Here is a 19568-nt window from a genome sequence, read left to right as displayed (position 1 = left end):
TACGCTTGTCAGTAGATATGAGCGTATGTTTCAATTTTTGATTCGGATTACGATCGTCGAATTTGCAATATGCGCCTATTTATTTGTCGAATGATTGTCAAACGTTACCGAACGCCATAGGATTCAATGAGGGGACAAGAAAAACGCATACACAACACCTTGAAAGGGGCCCAAAAGCTGCCAAAACACATCAAATTATGAGTAGACACCTGGAAAGTGCCATCAATTGACCCAGAGTACAAGTACTATAATTATTATTACTATTACAGCGATACTTATTCCGTGGTGCTTTACATGTGAAAAGGAGTCACCGTCGGTGAGTCATTGACTGGTACAAGAGGAGAGAGGACCCTGCCCGTGAGGGCGCACAAACAACCTACAAGGGATGAGCATACAGTAGGTCACGGTACAGCTGGTCATGCAGCAGTATGCTGGAGTGAGGGTTACCGCAGATTATATGCTTGTCAGAAGAAGTGGGTCTTCAGATCCCTTTTCAAGGTTTCCATGGTAGGTGAGAGTCTGATGTGTTGGGATACAGAGTTACACAGTAGGGGAGATGCACGGGACAAATCTTGTATGCGATCATGACAAGAAGAGATAAGAGGGAAGTAGAGAAGGAGATCTTGGAAGGATGGAAAGTTGCGTGCAGGTAACTAGTACAGGGAGAAAAAGTCACACATGTATTGAGGAGACAGGTTTTCGATGGCTTGGTATGCCAAATTTAGGCTTTTCAACTGGAGTTTCTGGGCAACAGGGAGCCAGGGCAGGGATTGACAGAGGGAAGAAGCCTGGGAATAGCGGGATGACAGGTGGATTAATCGGCCAGCACAGTTTAGGATAGATTGGAGGGGTGCAAGACTTTTAGAAGGGAGGCCACAGAGCAGGAGCTTGTAGTAGTCAAGTCGGGAGATGATGAGGGCATGCACTGGTGTTTTTCTACCTTCATGGTTGAGGAAAGTGCGGATCCCCGATATACTTTGGAGTTGGAGTCAGCAGCAATGGAAAGGGCTTGGATCGTTTGAAGGACAGATCAGAGTTAAGCTTTCGGGACTGGGGAGAGTGGGCAACCATTCACTTTGATGGATAGGTCAGTTGGGGGGGGGGTGAATGAGATGGTGGAAAAATGATGCATTCTGTTTTATCCATGTTAATTTTTACAAATCTAGCAGAGAAGAAAGATGCAATACAGGACACACATTGTGGGATTCTGGTAAGTAAAGAGGTGATATCAGGTTCACAGAGGGAGATCTGTGTCATCAGCATAGAGGTGATACTGAAAGCTGTGAGACCATGAGCTGTCCCAGGCCGTAGGTGTAGACGGAGTGGAGCCTGGGTCCTACACCTGAACATTAGGGGACACCGACACAGAGGGGGAGATGAGGAGGTGGTTTGTGAGTGGGAGATACTGAATGTCCTGTAGGTTAGGTATGAAAAGATCCAAGACAGGGCCTAGTTTGTGATGCCGAGAGATGAGAGTCTGTAGTAAGAGGGTATGGTCTACTGTGTCAAAGGCAGATGACAGGTCTAGGAGGAGGAAGACAGTAGACTCGCTTGGATTTGACAGTTAGTACGTCGTTGGTGACTTTAGTCAGGGCAGTTTCAGTGGAATGGTGAGGACGGAAGCTTGATTGTAAGCGGTCAAAGAAGGAGCAGAAGGAGAGGTAGGATTGTTCAAAATAGACATGTTAATCCAGTAGTTTGGAGGCATAGGAGAGAAGCGAGATGGGGTGATAGCTAAACATAGAATGGGTCAAGGGAGAGCTTTTGGAGGATGGATGTGATCGAGGTATGCTTGAATCATGATGGGAAGACACCAGTTGTTAGTAACAGGTAGAAAAGGAGGGTTAGGCTTGGGATGAAGACTGTGGTGTGGTTTGAAATGAGGTGGGATGGTATTGGGTCAAGTTCACAGGTGGTGAGATGTGATTTGGAGAGTAAAGATGACCCTCCGTGATGGCGGAGAAGCTAAGTTGAGTCGTTATGAGAAGGGGCTGTGGGGACTTAAGCAAAAGCTTTGCCCTATGTTGTCAATCTTCTGCTTGAAGAATGAGGCAAGTCTTCAGCTGAGATGAGTGGAAAGGAGAGGGAGGGGGAGCTGGTAGACAGAGGAGGGACATGAATGTAAGTACTGAATAGCTGTTTAAGGTTGTGAGACACGTATGATATGAAAGATGAGAAGTAGGTTGGTAACTTCTGTTACTGGACTCCACTCCCTTTCTTTGACAGTCACACAGCGATATGCCTTGTAGATGAGGGGCAGGATAAACATGTGTTCCAGTAGATGACAAGCGCTGCATCAAGTGGCCTCTGCTCCTCTTCCTCCACCTTAACATCACACAGTACAGTCCTTATAGGTGCCGCCCCAATTACCCTTGTTTTCACCCACGTCTCACAACTCTCCAACCAGCCAACTGACTGTGGGGAAGCACAGATGGGCGAGTCTGCAGAGCTGTTCACACATTCTATTCCGAGGCATCAGAGGTCTGATCCAAAGCTTCACAAACTAGAGAGGGGAAAAGCATGTGTAGTGATGTCCAAAATTTTTTTCAGTTGATCCGGGTCCGGATGAAGTAGGGTCCAAGAAGAATCCAAACCCTCGTCCCTAGCTCTTGTCTCCTCGACGTCCTAAACTTAACTCCTGACACTAAGACTAACTAACCCCACCCCCAGATCCCCTTGCTGGTCTGGAGCCAGGAAAGTGTTGCATGTTTAGTATCCCTGACTAGGGGATCCCTGCTTGCTTCCAGGCATGGCATTACCTCTTTTGAGGGAGGCAATGCCACTGTGGCAACCGGACCCCTGGGGTGCCACATATGCTCGGGCCGAGCTCCGAGTATTTATAGTTGCTCGGTAATATGGTTGAATCACTCCCGTGTGCATGATTTACAACTGTTTGACAGTTTTATTATATGTGAGGAATGTGTAAGAAATAGACATTCCTCACATGTAATAAAGCTGTCAAACAGTTGCAAATCATGCACACGGGAGTGATTCAACCATATCACCGAGCAGCTGTAAATACTCGGAGCTTGGCCCGAGCATACTCGGACAGAACATACTGTACTCGCTCAACCCTATTAGGGAGCAAAAAAAAAAAAATTACAAGAGCACTGCTGCTCTGATCTATTCTTAGCTCTCTCCAGCCCCTCACCTCAAACACATACCCCCTGCTCATCAAACACCACCACTATGCTAGCCAAAGTGTTAAAACTACTTTAGTTGCAACGCAATAATTTCCCACACTTTTTCATCGAATTTTACAGATTTTTGCCGATTTTAATAAAAAATGCTCGTTTCCGATCACGAATCTGAATGTGCCATATTCATGCCAAATTTTAAGTTTACGATCGTTTTTCAAACATATTCGCTCATCATGATATACAAGAAAGTATACATGAATGTATATTTTCAGCATAAAAGAAACACATTATATGTTGTCATCATTGTACACAAATAAAGCCATAAAAGGTGGTGATTGGAAAAATGAATCTTACTCATTTTGTTAAACACAAAAAGCAAAGCCACAATAAGAAGAATTAAAATTCCCCCACGAGTCAAGAAAAAAAAAACACAGCAAAAAAAAAAGCAGTAGTATTTACCTGCTCAGTTGTTCAGACCAAATACACTACCAGGATGCAGCAAACCCATATAACAAAGATGGCGGCTATACAGGTGCAAAATACTGATGAGACAATGACTCACAACCTACCATTTCATGGAGGGGGTGACTGCTCAGTATTTGAATTGCACACAAAAAGGCTTGTATAGGGCGCTGTTCACACCTGGGTAGTGCACAGTATCTGGCTTACAGCTATTAGTTACGCCCATACTATTAGATTAGATTAGGTGGGCTACCCGGTACTATCCAAGTGCACCCCATGGGAACAGACACCCCAGTTTACAATGCAAACACTAATGGGCTGCACCCTGGAATAAAATAGTGCAAAAATGCATATATAATATATGAGGTATTGGTCGATATTTTGGCCAAAATACGCAAGCTCGTAACCCAAGTCAAGGGTCCTCATGCATACGAGTCCCTACGCTAAACACAAAAAGCAAAGCCACAATAAGAAGAATTAAAATTCCCCCAAGATTCAAGAAAAAACACAGCAAAAAAAAGTAGTAGTATTTACCTGCTCAGTTGTTCAGACCTAATGCACTACCAGGATGCAGCAAACCCATATAACAAAGAAGGCAGCTGTACAGGTGCAAAATACTCATGAGTAAAACCACTCATAAACTACCATTTCATGGAGGGTGTTAATGCTTAGTATTAGGCTGCGCGCCCACTATGCTTTTTTCAAACGTTTTTGATGCGGATTTTCCGCAGCGTAAACACTTGCAATACGCTTGGTAATCCGTGCCCCATGATCCCCAATGAAAATCTGCATGTTCTGTGCCCATGCTGTGGAATTTCCTTGCGGAAAAATCCGCAGCATGTCCATTATTCGTGCGTTTCTGCATGCAGATTTGAGGTCCCAATGCATTTGAAAAACGCAAGTCAAATCCGCATGTAAAAACACGTCAAAAACGCATGTAAAATCCGCAAGCGTTTTTAAATGCAGTAACGCTGCAGAAATTTTCTGCATCGTGGGCCTTAGAATTGCACACAAAGTGGCTTGTATACGCAAGCTCGTAACCGACGTCAAGGGTCCTCATGCTTACGAGTCCCTACACTAAACACAAAAAGCAAAGCCACAATCAGAAGAATTAAAATTCCCCCAAGATTTTAAAAAAAACCTTGACCTTGTGTGCAATTCTAATACTAAACAATCACCCCCTCCATGAAATGGTAGGTTGTGAGTGGTTATCTCATCAGCATTTTGCACCTGTACAGCTGCCTTCTTTGTTATATGGGTTTGCTGCATCCTTGTAGTGCATTAGGTCTGAACATCTAAGCAGATAAATACTTTTATACAATAATTTTTTTTGCTGTTTTTTCTTGAATCTTGGGGGAATTTTAATTCTTGTGGCTTTGCTTTTTGTGTTTAGCGTAGGGACTCGTAAGCATGAGGACCCTTGACGTGGGTTATGAGCTTGCTTATTTTGGCCAAAATATCGACCAATACCTCATTTATTATATATGTATTTTTGCACTTTTTGTATTCCAGGGTGCAGCCAAGCCAATTAGTGCTGGTATTTTAAACTGGGGTGTCTGTTCCCATGGGGTGCACTTGGATAGTAGCGGGCAGCCTGCCTAATCTAATAGTATGGGTGTAAGCAATCTCCTCCTTTATGAAATGGTAGGTTGTGAGTGGTTATCTCATCAGTATTTTGTACCTGTATAGCCGCCATCTTTGTTATATGGGTTTGCTGCATCCTGGTAGAGCATTAGGTCTGAACAACTGAGTAGGTAAATACTACTGTTTTTTTTTTTTGTTTTTTTTTTTTTTTTTTACTCATTTTGTTATTTTAGACCCTGCATGAAACAAATACGGTACAGGGATAAATTATTATGTACATTGAAAACTTATATTGTGGCACCGTGTTAGCCAGAAAAATGTAAATACTTTTTAGGACAAAAGTATTCTCGTAGTGATACCTTTTATTGGCTAACCAGAACAAAATATACAGTATATTTGCAAGTTTTCAGAGCACAGAGGCTCCTCCTTCAGGCAGGATTACAAGTGCAGAGATACAGGTACAGGGACAAAGAAATTCTTTGATGGCAGCTAGAACAATGAACAATGAAATATATATGACTGTGTTCCTGTTTAATGACAGTTTTCAAGGCAGCGTTTATTGTACCATTGTAGATAAAATTCCTTATTAAACTTGACAGTTTGATAATAATGTATTCATATAGCTATGCACAAAGTACACTACACACACACCCTTTATCTAAGCACGTTTGCTTTAGTTTAAAATAGTTATGCTTCCGCAAACCCAGTTAAACGGGATCCGTAGATGATACAGCGAGCAGCGTAGTAAGTTCATGTATGTGCACAGAAATAGGGATACAGAGAGAGGATTAAAGAAGAAAGGGAAAAAGATATAAAGGGAAGAAGAGAGAGATGAGACATAGATATACATGGGAAGCTAGATTAAGATAGATCTAAAAATATGGCTAGATGTTTACTTTTTATTGTTTTTCTGCAGACATAATGAACTTTCTCCTATCGTACAAGGGTTACCTGATCTCATTAGCCGCATTCTGTCTCCTGATTAGCATTATTTATCATCAAAATTTAAAAAAGGTAAGACATAATCAAATTATTTTATGCGGATTAGTGTTACTTATGTTGATGATAATTTAATTGTGGCAGCACATCATCTGAAGTCACCTGGTGTATGAATGTAATTATTTGCTGTCATTGCATTTTTTGTATTTTATCTAATCATATGTTGTCATTTCTTTGTTATAACAAATATAACATTCATTCAGCCAGAACAAAAAAATGGAGTAAATATGTTTAATGAAATCCAGTTGCAAGAATGATTTTTAGCTCCTAATACATGAATTTACTTAAAAACTAAATGCTCCCCCTGAAGATGGCCATATAATTTAAAGGAGACTGTACCCATGGGATGTGTGGCATAGTAAACTCACTAAGAGACTTAATACAAATAATATGCGAAAACTGAGAATATGTTAGCCGTTGGGTTTTTCTTGTTACAACTATCTCGGAAATTCCGAGTATGCTAGATTGTTGATAATACTCATTAATATTCTGTAAAGTGAGTCTGGTTTTTATCACCATATTGATTTAGAATTCTTTCCTCATTATTTTTTAATATTTAGCGGCTGGTGCTTTGCTTTTCTGATGAAAATCTCTAAAATTCTTGGATAGTAATAGACAAAACTATGACAGTGAACAGTAAGCTCCTTTTTTTTATAAGTTCAACATATACCAGTATGCAGTTATTGCGGCTCCTAAGGTCTTTGCATTGGTGAGGTTATATAGTCAGCTTGTTAAAAACCACGTTTATGGGGGGATCTGTAGATCTCTATCAGAAAAACAAAGTTGTAGCTAATATTATTTAGATTTAAGATCTTTTCTCATTTCGACCTTTTTCAAAGGTTCCTGGAACTTATCTGGCCACTAGTGATGAGCGAGTAAACCAAAGAAAAAATAAACCCCTTTTATAATGACTCTTTATTAAAAATACCAATATACCACCGCACAGATGAACAAACACACAACATATACATATAGGAAAGATGGTATTTAGCAATCGTTAGTGATGAGCGAATGCGCTCGCCACTGCTTGGTACTCGCCCGAGCATCACGGTGCTCGACGAGTATTTTCGGATTGCTCGGCAGGAACTCGGGTCCCCACCCTGCATGTTTGGTGCTCTTTAGAGAACCAATGAACATGCAGGGATTACCTGCCATGCACTGTAATGCCGTAGCCATATTGGTTGTGGACATTGCAGTGATTGGCTGGCCGCACAGCGTCATCAGGTGTATATAACACCGGGCACCGCCATGCTCGTCAGTCTACCCCGGAATCAGGCAGAGTAGGGAGAGCTGCTGCTGCTGCGTCAGGGAGAGATTTGCTTCTTCATGGTTAGTATTCCACAATATAATAGATATAGATATCCTTCTGAACTAACCGTCCTTCTGAGGACTAATCCAGCTGCATATAATCATAAGCAGTGCTAGGCAGGCAGGCAGTGTATGTGGCAGACTGCAGAGTATAATACAGCACAAGAGAGTCCATTGAACGTCCTGTCTGCTGCTGTAATAATTACAGATATTTCTAGACAGCCCCAGATATCAGGGGCCAGGGCAATTTTTTTTTTTTATCTTAATCCTGGTTATTTGCTTAAAAAGCAAACCAGAATACACCATTTTTCTGCTCACTGCAGAATAAAGCCAGATCTGTTCCATATTACAGCGATAAAAATCCAGAAATTTCAACTGAACATGGAAAATATTGTCCTCTTTTCCATTCTGTTGTAGTGTGTCGGTGAAGCTATTCACACTAGGTCTCCGTGTAGAATAATATTAGTAAATTACAGGCCTACAATTTAAGGCCGTGGTTCTCTGTCAGACATATCACCGAAAAGACTTCTAAAATCATAAATATTTTCCATTTTCACTCCATTGCAGTGTGTCGGTGACGCTATTCACACTAGGTCTCTGTGTAGAATAATATTAGTAAACTACAGGCCTACAATTTAAAGCCGTGGTTCTCTGTCAGACATATCACATATAACTGTGTTCCAAAGTCAGCCATTTCTCGTGAACATGGAAAATATTGTCCTCTATTTAAAATGGGCAAGAGACGGGGAAGTGGACGTGATGGTGATGGCGCATGAAGAGGCCAAGGCCAAGGCTGTGGCCGTGGGCAAGGTGAAATTGTGCCACAACAAACACCCACATCTTCTCACTCGACCTTCCTGTCCCAATTACTAGGGGACCGCAGTGTGAAAGGTTATTGGTTGGATAGCAGATAATGCTTCCAGTCACTTGGCCATCACAACCATGTCTTCCACACTGTCAAGTCTCAGTAGCCGTGAGTCTGCACTGCATATTCCTCACCCTGATCCTCCTTCCTCCTACCATGTCGAGTGCCGGGAGACAACTTATCCCACACTTGGACACTCTGAAGAGCTGTTCACTTTTCCATTTGTAGATTCGGGCCTCTCGCCCGGCCAGCTTCAGGCGAGTCAAGAGGAGAACGTGTGTAGCGATGCCCAAATATTCGCAGCCACGGTCACACGAAGGCGACGGTGGGAAAGTGCAATTACTGTCGCAAGAGGTGGATGTGGATGATGATGATGAGACACAATTGCCAGAAAGTCGGGAGGAGGACCAGGGTGCGGAAGTGGAAGACGAGGTGGTGGATGATATAGTAACTGATCCAACATGGCAGGGGGACATACAGAGCGAGGACAGCAGCACACAGAGGGAGGGAGGTGTAGCACCACAACAGGCAGGAAGAAGCAGTGTGGTGGCTGAAGACACAAGGCGGGAAAGCGTTCCTCATAACGCCAACACGACGGAAGTTGCCAGAAGAACTATTAGGTCTTCCTGAGTCTGGCTATTTTTAAAGACTGCAGATAACCCCAAAAAGGCCATTTGCACCACCGGCCAGGCCAGCATCGGCAGGGGTAGCAAAACTACCAGCCTGACCACCATCAGCATGATCAGGCACAGGGCAGCAAAGCACCCGACTTTGTGGACCGAACCCCAGGGTCCAGCAACAGTGTCACCACTGCTTCTGCCGCTGTTGTGCGTTCACGCCAATCCCCTGTCCATGGCGCATGTGAAGATGCCTCCCTTCCTGCACCGGTCATTGCGCACTCTCAAGTAGCACCATCAGCAAGGACGTCCATGTCCTTGTCCCAGCATAGCGTTCAATAGTCCCTACCACAGTCCTTGGAACGCAAGCACAAATACGCAGCTAACGCCCCACAGGCCACACTACTAAATTCACACATTTCGTGAATGCTTGCGCTCTAAATGTTGCCTTTTAGGCTCGTGGAGACGAAAGCTTTCCGCAACCTGATGGCGGCAGCCATCCCTCGGTACTCAGTCCCCAGCCGCCACTATTTCTCCCGGTGTGCCGTCCCCGCATTACACGATCACGTGTCCCACAATAATAGACGTCATCTAAATAACGCAGTTACTGGGAAAGTCCACCTAACCACGGACATGTGGACAAGTGCTTGTGGGCAGGGATGGTACATCTCGCTGACGGCACACTGGGTTAATATAGTAGAAGCTGGGACCAAATCGGACCTTGGGACGGAACACCTCCTCCCGACGCCAAGAATTGCGGGCCCTGGGTCAATCAGGGTTGCCCCCACATTCTACAGCTCCTGCACCTCCTCCTCTTCCTCTACAGCATCCATCTCTGAAATGACCACATCAGTCGCAAGCTGGAAGCACTGCCTCGGCCAAGCGGCAACAGGCTGTGATGAAGCTAATATGCTTAGGTGACAAACTGCACAATGCTGAAGAGTTGTGGACAGCTCTGAAAAAGTAGACAGATCTGTGGCTGACACCGCTGACCCTACAGCCAGGCATGGTCATGTTTGACAATGGCCGGAATCTGGTGGCGGCTCTGAGGCAAGGTGAGCTCACACACGTACCATGCCTGGCCCATGTGCTTAACCTCGTGGTTTAACAGTTTCTCAAGACCTACCCAGATCTGCTGGACCTTCTTGTCAAAGTACTCCACCTGTGTGCCCATTTTAGAAAATCAGCTACAGCTTCCGCCGCCCTTGCCGTGCTTCAGCAGCATTTGCAGCTTCCAGCTCACCGACTGATCTGCGATATCCCCATGCATTTGGAACTCTACATTGCAGATGTTGGGAAGGATTTGTGAGTAGAAGAGGGCAGTTGTTGACTACCTGCATCAACAAGGTCATCGGTATTCAGGTCATACTCTACACCTAAAACCTCAGGAGTGGACATGGATGTCAGACATCTGTACCATCCTCCAAAACTTTGAGGACTCCACCAAGATGGTGAGCGGCGATGACGCCATAATTAGCGTCACCATCCCACTTCTGTCTTCTGAAATGCTCTCTGCTCACAATCAAAGAGGATGCATTGCAGGCGGAACACGATGAGATAAAGCAAGGAACCATACAGGGTGATTCCACACAGCCCAGCCTCATCTCATCCCAACGTGGATTGGGTGTCAATGAGGAAGAACAGGAGCTAGTTTCCTGCGCTATAGACACTATTACCTGCACAACTGTTATATCGTCTGTTCAGCGTGAATGGCCTGAGGACAGGGAGGAGGAGGAGGAGGAGGATGAGAAGGAGAGCATGGTCAGTCGTCCCCTTGGTGAGGACACAGAAGTCTTGCCTCTTTGCAGTCCGGCAAACATGGCTGAGTTTGTTACGCTGCCTTTCCCGTGACCCTCGCATTGTCCAAATTGTGGGTAACAGTCATTACCGGTTGGTGATGCTTCTATACGCACTCTACAGGGAGAACTTTGTCTCTTATTCCCTTGCAGTACAGGCAAAATAAAATGGTGTAGTACGAGAAGGCCCTTGTTGCAGAACTATTTAAAAAATTCCCATCTGAAAACGCTGGCGGCAGAGGTCACAGTTCGTTGGACAACCAAGGAGTAAAGGTTAGAGAGCTACAAAGACAATCCAGCAGGGGAACACTGCCAAAGTTCTGGGACAGTTTTCTCAGACTCTCCCATAGCACACGCCCTGAGGCACAGGGTACTCTCACAAGCAGTGCAAAGTTTAGAGAGATGCTGAGGGAGTACCTTGCCTACAGTACCAACATCCTCCGTGATTTCTCTGTGCCTCATAATTATTGTGTGTCCAAGCTGGACATACAGTACAGACCAAAAGTTTGAACACACCTTCTCATTTTAAGATTTTTCTGTATTTTCATTACTTTGAAAATTGTACATTCACACTGAAGGCATCAAAACTATGAATTAACACATGTGGAATTATATACTTAACAAAAAAGTGTGAAACAACTGAAAATATGTCTTATATTCTAGGTTCTTCAAAGTAGCCACCTTTTGCTTTGATGACTGCTTTGCACACTCTTGGCATTCTCTTGATGAGCTTCAAGAGGTAGTCACCGGAAATGGTCTTCCAACAATCTTGAAGGAGTTCCCAGAGATGCTTAGCACTTGTTGGCCCTTTTGCCTTCTCTCTGCGGTCCAGCTCACCCCAAACCATCTCGATTGGGTTCAGGTCTGGTGACTGTGGAGGCCAGGTCATCTGGCGTAGCACCCCATCACTCTCCTTCTTGGTCAAAAAGCCCTTACACAGCCTGGAGATGTGTTTGGGGTCATTGTCCTGTTGAAAAATAAATGATGGTCCAACTAAACGCAAACCGGATGGAATAGCATGCCGCTGCAAGATGCTGTGGTAGCCATGCTGGTTCAGTATGCCTTCAATTTTGAATAAATCCACAACAGTGTCACCAGCAAAGCACCCCACACCATCACACCTCCTCCTCCATGCTTCACGGTGGGAACCAGGCATGTAGAGTCCATCCGTTCACCTTTTCTGCATTGCACAAAGACACGGTAGTTGGAACCAAAGATCTCACATTAGGACTCATCAAAGCACAGATTTCCACTGGTCTAATGTCCATTCCTTGTGTTCTTTAGCCCAAACAAGTCTCTTCTGCTTGTTGCCTGTCCTTAGCAGTGGTTTCCTAGCAGCTATTTTACCATGAAGGCCTGCTGCACAAAGTCTCCTCTTAATAGTTGTTGTAGAGATGTGTCTGCTGCTAGAACTATCTGTGGGGAATTGACCTGGTGTCTAATCTGAGCTGCTGTTAACCTGCGATTTCTGAGGCTGGTGACTCGGATAAACTTATCCTCAGAAGCAGAGGTGACTCGTGGTCTTCCTTTCCTGGGGCGATCCTCATGTGAGCCAGTTTCTTTGTAGCACTTGATGGTTTTTGCAATTGCACTTGGGGACACATTCAAAGTTTGCCCAATTTTTTGGACTGACTGACCTTCATTTCTTAAAGTAATGATGGCCACTCATTTTTTCTTTACTTAGCTGCTTTTTTCTTGCCATAATACAAATTCTAACAGTCTATTCAGTATGACTATCAGCTGTGTATCCACCAGACTTCTGCACAACACAACTGATGGTCCCAACTCCATTTATACGGCAAGAAATCCCACTTATTAAACCTGACAGGGCACACCTGTGAAGTGAAAACCATTTCTGGTGACTACCTCTTGAAGCTCATCAAGAGAATGCCAAGAGTGTGCAAAGCAGTCATCAAAGCAAAAGGTGGCTACTTTGAAGAACCTAGAATATAAGACATATGTTCAGTCGTTTCACACTTTTTTGTTAAGTATATAATTCCACATGTGTTAATTCATAGTTTTGATGCCTTCAGTGTGAATGTACAATTTTCATAGTCATGAAAATACAGAAATTTCTTAAAATGAGAAGGCGTGTCCAAACTTTTGGTCTGTACTGTATGGTTTGAATTGGCTCTCTACACCTTGGAGGTCCTGACCAGCCCTGCCGCTAGCGTTTTGTCAGAGGAGGGTTTTAGTGCCTCTGGTGGAATTATAACTGGTAGGCGCATCCGCCTGTCAACTGAAAATGCTGACAGGCTGACTCTTATAAAAATGAACAAGGGCTGGATTGGGCCAGACTTATCAACACCACTGAAAGATAGCAGTGTAACAAACTCAAATACAGTATTCACATGCAGACATGGGTATACGCTTTCTGATTTTGTCTATTTGCTCTTGTCCTCCTCCTTCTCCACATCCTCATCCTACACCACCATATCAACATATCTACATCTCTTGCAAGGGGTATTGGAGTGCCTCCAAATGATTGACAGCCGTTAGTCACTGCATAGATAAACAGTATGGGAAACCCGCTCCTTTCAAATGGGAATATGTTGTTACTGTAGCCCTGCTCTACGTGTCTTTAAATTGTTAGTGGGGTTTTTCCTAAATTTTGGTAGCCCTTGCAGTCACAGCATGGGCATTACCACTATAGGAGACCCCTTTATAATGGGAACATATTTTTTTTTACTGAGACCCTCCTCTATGTCTCTTCAAGGGGGTATTGGGTTGCATCCAAATTTTTGGAAGCACTTGCAGTCACTGCATATGCAATAACAGTAATGGAGACCCACTCGTTAATAATGGGAACAACAAAGCATAGCCGGCTGATGGCTCTTTAAAAATAGTAAGGCCGCCTGATGACCCTATAAAAATAGTCTTTGTGACTTTCAGAGTCCCTCCATCATAAATGAAACAGGATGTGTCTGATGTGTCACATACCACATTGCCAGATAAGGTTGTAAAATGTTTAAATGACATTTCCTGGTAAATGCATTTGTCTTAAAAAATAAAAAAAATAAAAGCACAGTAGGATATTTGTTTAGTATAAAAACCAGACTAACCAATGTAACCTCAATGTAATCACATTGTTCAGCTCCTGCACCTCCACCTCCAGTCACAAGCTGAAAGCACTGCAGCACTTCCTTGGCCAACCGGCAACAGGCTGTGCTGAAGATAATATGCTTAACCCCTTTAAAGCCCAAGACGTACTAATATGCGTCAGTGCCCTGGGCTTTAAGAGCCTGACCCGTATTAGTACGATCACGATCGCGTGCGCACACAGGCTGTGCGGGCGCAATCGCCGCCGGGTGTCAGCTGATAGTACCGGGTGTCAACTGTGACAATGTGCAGGGAGAGGTCCCGCACTGCTCCCGGCACATTAACCCCCGCAATGCTGCGATCGAAGTCGATCGCAGCATTGCGGTGGCTAAGAGGAGGTGATCGGTATACTACCTCCTCTTCCGGCCTCCAGCGCTGTCTGCTGGGGCTTCCCGGGTGTTGCCATGACGACCCGATGTCGTCATGACAACACCCGGGTCACCAGACAGCAGGAAGATTTTTTTTGGACATGCGCAGTGCATCTCCAAACTATCTTCTCCCTGTCCAGCGCTGACTGCCTGCATGGCACAGGGATGGTGCTCCATCCCTATGCTATGCAGGCGATCAGAATAAAAAAAGTGAAAGTCCCATAGTGGGACAAAGTAAAAAAGAAAAAAAAACTCCCAGAAAGTGGGGAGAAAAAAAAAAAAAAATTGTAAAAATATTAAAAAAAAAATAATCCACTAAAAATAAAAATATAATGTACCCATCAATAAATATTATGGAAAAAAAGCAAAAAAACAATAAAAGTACACATATTTGGTATCGGGCGTCCATAACGACCTGACCTATAAAACTGTCCCACTAGTTAACCCCTTCAGTGAACACTGTAAAAAAATAAAATAAAAAACGAAGCAAAAAACAATGCTTTATCACCATACTGCCAAACAAAAAATGGAATAACACGCGATCAAAAAGACGAATATAAATAAAAATGGTACAGCTGAAAACGTCATCTTGTCCCGCAAGAAACAAGCTGCCATACAGCTCCATCATCCGAAAAATCTAAAAGTTATAGCTCTCAGAATAAAGCAATGCAAAAAAATAATTTTTTCTATAAAATAGCTTTTATTGTGTAAAAGCACCAAAACATAAAAAACAATATAAATGTGGTACCGCTGTAAACGTACTGACCCGAAGAATAAAGCTACCTTATCAATTTTACCACACGTGGAGTAGAATAAAAAAAATGTAAAAAAACACAATTCCTGAATTGTTGGTTTTTGTTTATTCTGACTCCCAAAAGCTGGAATAGAAAGCGATCAAAAAATGTCACATGCCTGAAAATGGCACCAATAAAAACGTCAACTCATCCCGCAAAAAACAAGCCATCACATGACTCTATAGGCCAAAGTATGGCAATGCAAAAACTAGATTTTACAAAATATGTGTCTTTTAGTGTGTGACAGTTGTCAATCATAAAAACCCGATATGATTCTGGTATCGCTGTAATCGCACCGACCCGAGCAATAAAGTAATCTCATCACTTATACCGCACGAGGAACGGCGTAAAAAATAGATGCTAGGGCTGGGGTTGGGGTTGTTTCTTTTTTCAAAAGCTTAAAAAAAAAAAAATGATGACGATATGGCAACTAGTATTGAACGCAAGTACTCGCTACTTGAGTTTGCATCGGGTGCTCGAGTCTCCGCCACATATGCTTTACGGACAAAAGAAACCTCGCGGGGATTGCCTGCCATGCACGAGCGATCCCCTCTTGTGTTTTTTGGTGTGTCTAATAACCGTGAAAAAATGCGGGCGGGGACTCGAGCATTTCACTTGAGCACCCGTGATACATGGTGCATACCTGAGTATCCGATGCAAACTCAAGTAGCCAGCACTTGCGCTCAAGAGTAATGACAACTTATTCAATATGATGACCTAATGTTATCAAATTCTGTGTCGTACCTCTGGGTTCAAAATGTTCACTATACCCCTTAATAAAATCCTTGAGGGGTATAGTTTCCAAAATGGGGTCACTTGTGGGGAGCTCCACTGTTTAGGCACATCAGGGGCTCTCCAAACGTGACATGGTGTCCGCTAACAAATTGAATGGAAAATCGGCTCAAATTGTTAGCGGACACCATGTTGCGTTTGGAGAGCCCCTGTGTGCCTAAACATTGGAGCTCCCCACAAGTGACCCCATTTTGGAAACTAGACCACCCAAGGCACCTATCTAGATGCATAGTGAGCACTTGGAACCCTCAGGTGCTTCACAAATTGATTCGTAAAAATGAAAAAGTGGAGAAAAAAATACTTTTTCATTTTTACGAATCAATTTGTGAAGCACCTAGGGGTTCCAAGTTCTCACTATGCATCTAGATATGTGACTTGGGGGGTCTAGTCTCCAAAATGGGGTCACTTGTGCCTAAACAGTGGAAACCCCCACATCAGGGGCTCTCCAAACGTAACATGGCGTCCGCTAATTATTCAAGCAAATTTTACAATCAAAAAGTCAAATGGCTCTCCTTCCCTTCCGAGCCCTGCCATGCGCCCAAACAGTGGTTTTTCCCCACAAATGGGGTATCTGTGTGATCAGGGGAAATTGCACAACAAATTTTGGGGTCCATTTTTTCTTGTTACCCCTGTGAAAATAAAAAAAATTGGGTCTAAAGTAACATTTTTGTAAAAAAAAGTTAAATGTTCATTTTTTTTCTTCCACATTCCAAAAATTCCTGTGAAGCACCTGAAGGGTTAATAAAGTTCTTGAATGTGGTTTTGAGCACCTTGAGGGGTGCAGTTTTTAGAATGGTGTCACTTTGGGGTATTTTCTGTCATAAAGACCTCTCAATGTGATTTGGTCCCTAAAAAAAAAAAAAATGGTTTTGTAAATTTTGTTGGAAAAATGAGAAATCGCTGGTCAAATTTTAACCCTTATAGCTCCCTAACAAAAAAAAAAAAAAATTTGGTTCTAAAATTATGCTGATGTAAAGTAGACATGTGGGAATTGTTATTTATTAACTCTTTTGTGTGACATATCTCTCTGATTTAAGGGCATAAAAATTCAAATTTTGAAATTTTCAAAATTTTCGCCAAATTTCCATTTTTTTCACAAATAAACACAAGTGATATCGAAGAAATTTTACCACAATCATGAAGTACAATATGTCACGAAAAAACAGTCTCAGAATCAGGGGGATCCGTTGAAGCGTTCCAGAGTAATTGCCTCATAAAGTGACAGTGGTCAGAATTGTAAAAATTGGCCTGGTCATTAACTTGCAAACCACCCTCGGGGGTAAAGGGGTTAATGCTTAGGTGACAAACCACCCACAGCTGAAGAGTTGTTGAAAGCTGTAACACATCAGCCTGATCTGTGGCTCTCACCACTGAACATACAGCCAGGCATGGCCGTGTGTGACAATGGCCAGAACCTGGAGACGGAGAAATCGCAACCGGAGTAGGTACGGTTTCCCTCTATGCCAGTTCTTTAAACGAGCTAATGAATATGGCTGTGGTGAAATACAACTCCCACTGAGAAGCAGTTTCAAACTGAAAAACATTGGGCCCACCAGATGACTTGATTTTGAGGGCTCACCTTTCTCCCCCGCTCAAGAGCCCCATAGCAGCTGCAAAGTTTGCGCTATCATCATGAACTCTCCTGATGGAGAAGCCAGGGCCCACCCGAGGATTCTCTGGTGGGACCATCCAACCCTGCTGAGAAGCAGTCCTGGCTAAGAAAAGTGTGTGGGAAGGTTCCCGGACCCTCTATGGCTGCTTTTTTACTGAGGTGGAAACCCACACAAACACGGGGAGAACATACAAAATCCTTGCAGATGTTATCCTTGCTGGGATTTGAACCCAGGATCCCAGCACTGCAAGGCTTCAGTGCTAACCACTGATCCAATGTGCTGCCATTCACCCTCTAATATCTAACAGGCTGGAGAAACTTGCACCTACTGCAACTCTATCTTCAGCTCCTTTGTGAGAAAATGTATTTGGGCAGCCACTCAGTCTACCAAATAAAATTCCTGAGAAGGAAATTGGGGATGGCTTCGCTACTGGTACTGGGGGCAGTGCTAATACCATGGCATCGTACCACAGTTTGCTGGAAATATTCCAGGCTGGTAGGAGGCAAGCAAATTCCCCCAGAAAAGTACCAGCAGTAATGTTCAGGGACCCTGTAGAAGGCGGAGACGACACCGGGAGAAATAGTGGTGGCTGGGAACTGAGTATGGACGCGAGGCACGAGGTTGTGAAAAGCTTCCACCTCCACGAACCTAAAAGGCTACATTTCAAGTGCAAGTAGCTGCCCAGAAATCTGGCGGTTTAGTATTGCGGCCGGTGGGTGGGTGGTTGGCTGCATACTTGAACTTGCATTCCAAGTAATAGAAAACTAAGCAGATGGTGGCCTCTATCATCATCATGGCCTTATCTCAGCACTATGAACTCTCTTGAAGGAGAAGTCAGGGCCCACCGGAGGAGTCTTCGGTTCTCTGGTGGGCCCGTCCAACCCTGCCGAGAAGCAGCCCTGGCTAAGAAAGGTGTGGGGGAAGGTTCCCGGACACTCTATGGCTGCTTTTTTAATGTGGATCGGACGTGGTTATGCATGTTATTTCTCAAACTGCATTGTAGATCAGGCCATTGCCCAACTTTGTAGTCATGAAATTAAATGCGCAAAGAAAGATGTTTGTGTGTCAAAGCACCAGTGACAAGTGCGAGCTGATGTTGGACGGGCTGCCATTGCTTCTGCAACAAGCTGCATTAGAGGACTTCCTGGGAGAAATGACACCCAGAGTAGATACGGTTTTCCTCTATGCCAGTCCTTTCACCGAGCTAAAGAATATGGCTGTGGTGAAATACAACTCAGCAAAAAAAAAGCTGTGGACTGGCCACATTCACCTGTCCACGTGTTTGTGGTTAGGCGGTCCTTCCCAGTAAGTGCACTGGGGAGGGCACAGGTAATGTTGTGGGACCCGTGCTTGTGGAAGGCGGAGACGATACCAGGAGAAATGGTGGTGGCTGGGGAACTAGTATGGACACCCATCTGCTGCTAGCATGAGGTTGTGAAAAGCTTTCGCCTCCATGAGCCTAAAAGGCCACATTTCAAGTGCAAGCTGCTGTCAAAAATTTGGCAGTATAGTATTGTAGCCTGTGGGTAGGTGGGTGGCTGGCTGCATACTTGTGCTTGCATTCCAAGGAATGGGGTAGGGACAACTGAACGCTGCACTGGGACCAGGACGTGGACGTTGATTGTTGCAAGTCTGCAACGACAGGTGCATGGCGGGATTCATCTTCGCATGCGCCAAGCATCACTTATGATGGGCACACTTTTAGGCAGTGACCTGGGAGTCAGATGCTTCCAGGGGTCTTCCCCCATGCTGTTCCCATGTCTTTTCAGTACTGTACGCATGTGTCTGATGTCACACACCACATGGCTAGATAAGGTTGTAAAATGCTAAAATTACATTTCCCAGTGAATGCATTTGCCTTTGGTTGAAAGCAATGCAAAAGTGCAAAAACGCATCAAACCTGCTACGTGTGAACATAGCCCAAGGTGTGGAGGAGTACTTTTGGTTTTGGTTATTTATTTTGCCTTATATACAAGTCATTACCCTGGAAAGGATGTTCCTTTAACATATTTCCCAGGAAAATCCATTTTGGATTTGTTTTTGTATGTTTTATTGTGAGTCTGTAAAAGTGGCGTAATACCTCTGACAACATTGTTGACAGCAGTGACCTGGGAGTCAGAAATACTTCCAG

The 19568-nt window shown here is 43.9% G+C and overlaps 1 protein-coding gene across 2 annotated transcripts in view; it reads left to right on the top strand.

Annotated features, from left to right (window-relative positions):
* The first annotated feature begins 5869 nt into the window (after nucleotides 1–5869).
* LOC141172417 (NXPE family member 2-like) overlaps nucleotides 5870–19568 on the top strand; it is a 348707-nt gene continuing 335008 nt past the window's right edge. The window contains exons 1-2 of one of the 2 annotated variants that reach the window (XM_073656625.1): nucleotides 5870–5940; nucleotides 6103–6200. In XM_073656625.1, the coding sequence (XP_073512726.1) occupies nucleotides 6108–6200 (93 nt within the window). In that variant the 5' untranslated portion in view covers nucleotides 5870–5940; nucleotides 6103–6107. The remainder of the gene's footprint in view (nucleotides 5941–6102; nucleotides 6201–19568) is intronic. The other variant, XM_073656624.1, reaches the window with a different exon arrangement.

The sequence above is a fragment of the Phyllobates terribilis genome, unplaced genomic scaffold (assembly GCF_046119375.1).
Source record: "Phyllobates terribilis strain yellow unplaced genomic scaffold, ASM4611937v1 Scaffold_12__6_contigs__length_324123572, whole genome shotgun sequence".
Classification (NCBI taxonomy): domain Eukaryota; kingdom Metazoa; phylum Chordata; class Amphibia; order Anura; family Dendrobatidae; genus Phyllobates; species Phyllobates terribilis.
The sequence above is the reverse complement of the archived record's forward strand: the minus strand, read 5'-3'. Positions and strand labels throughout refer to the sequence as shown.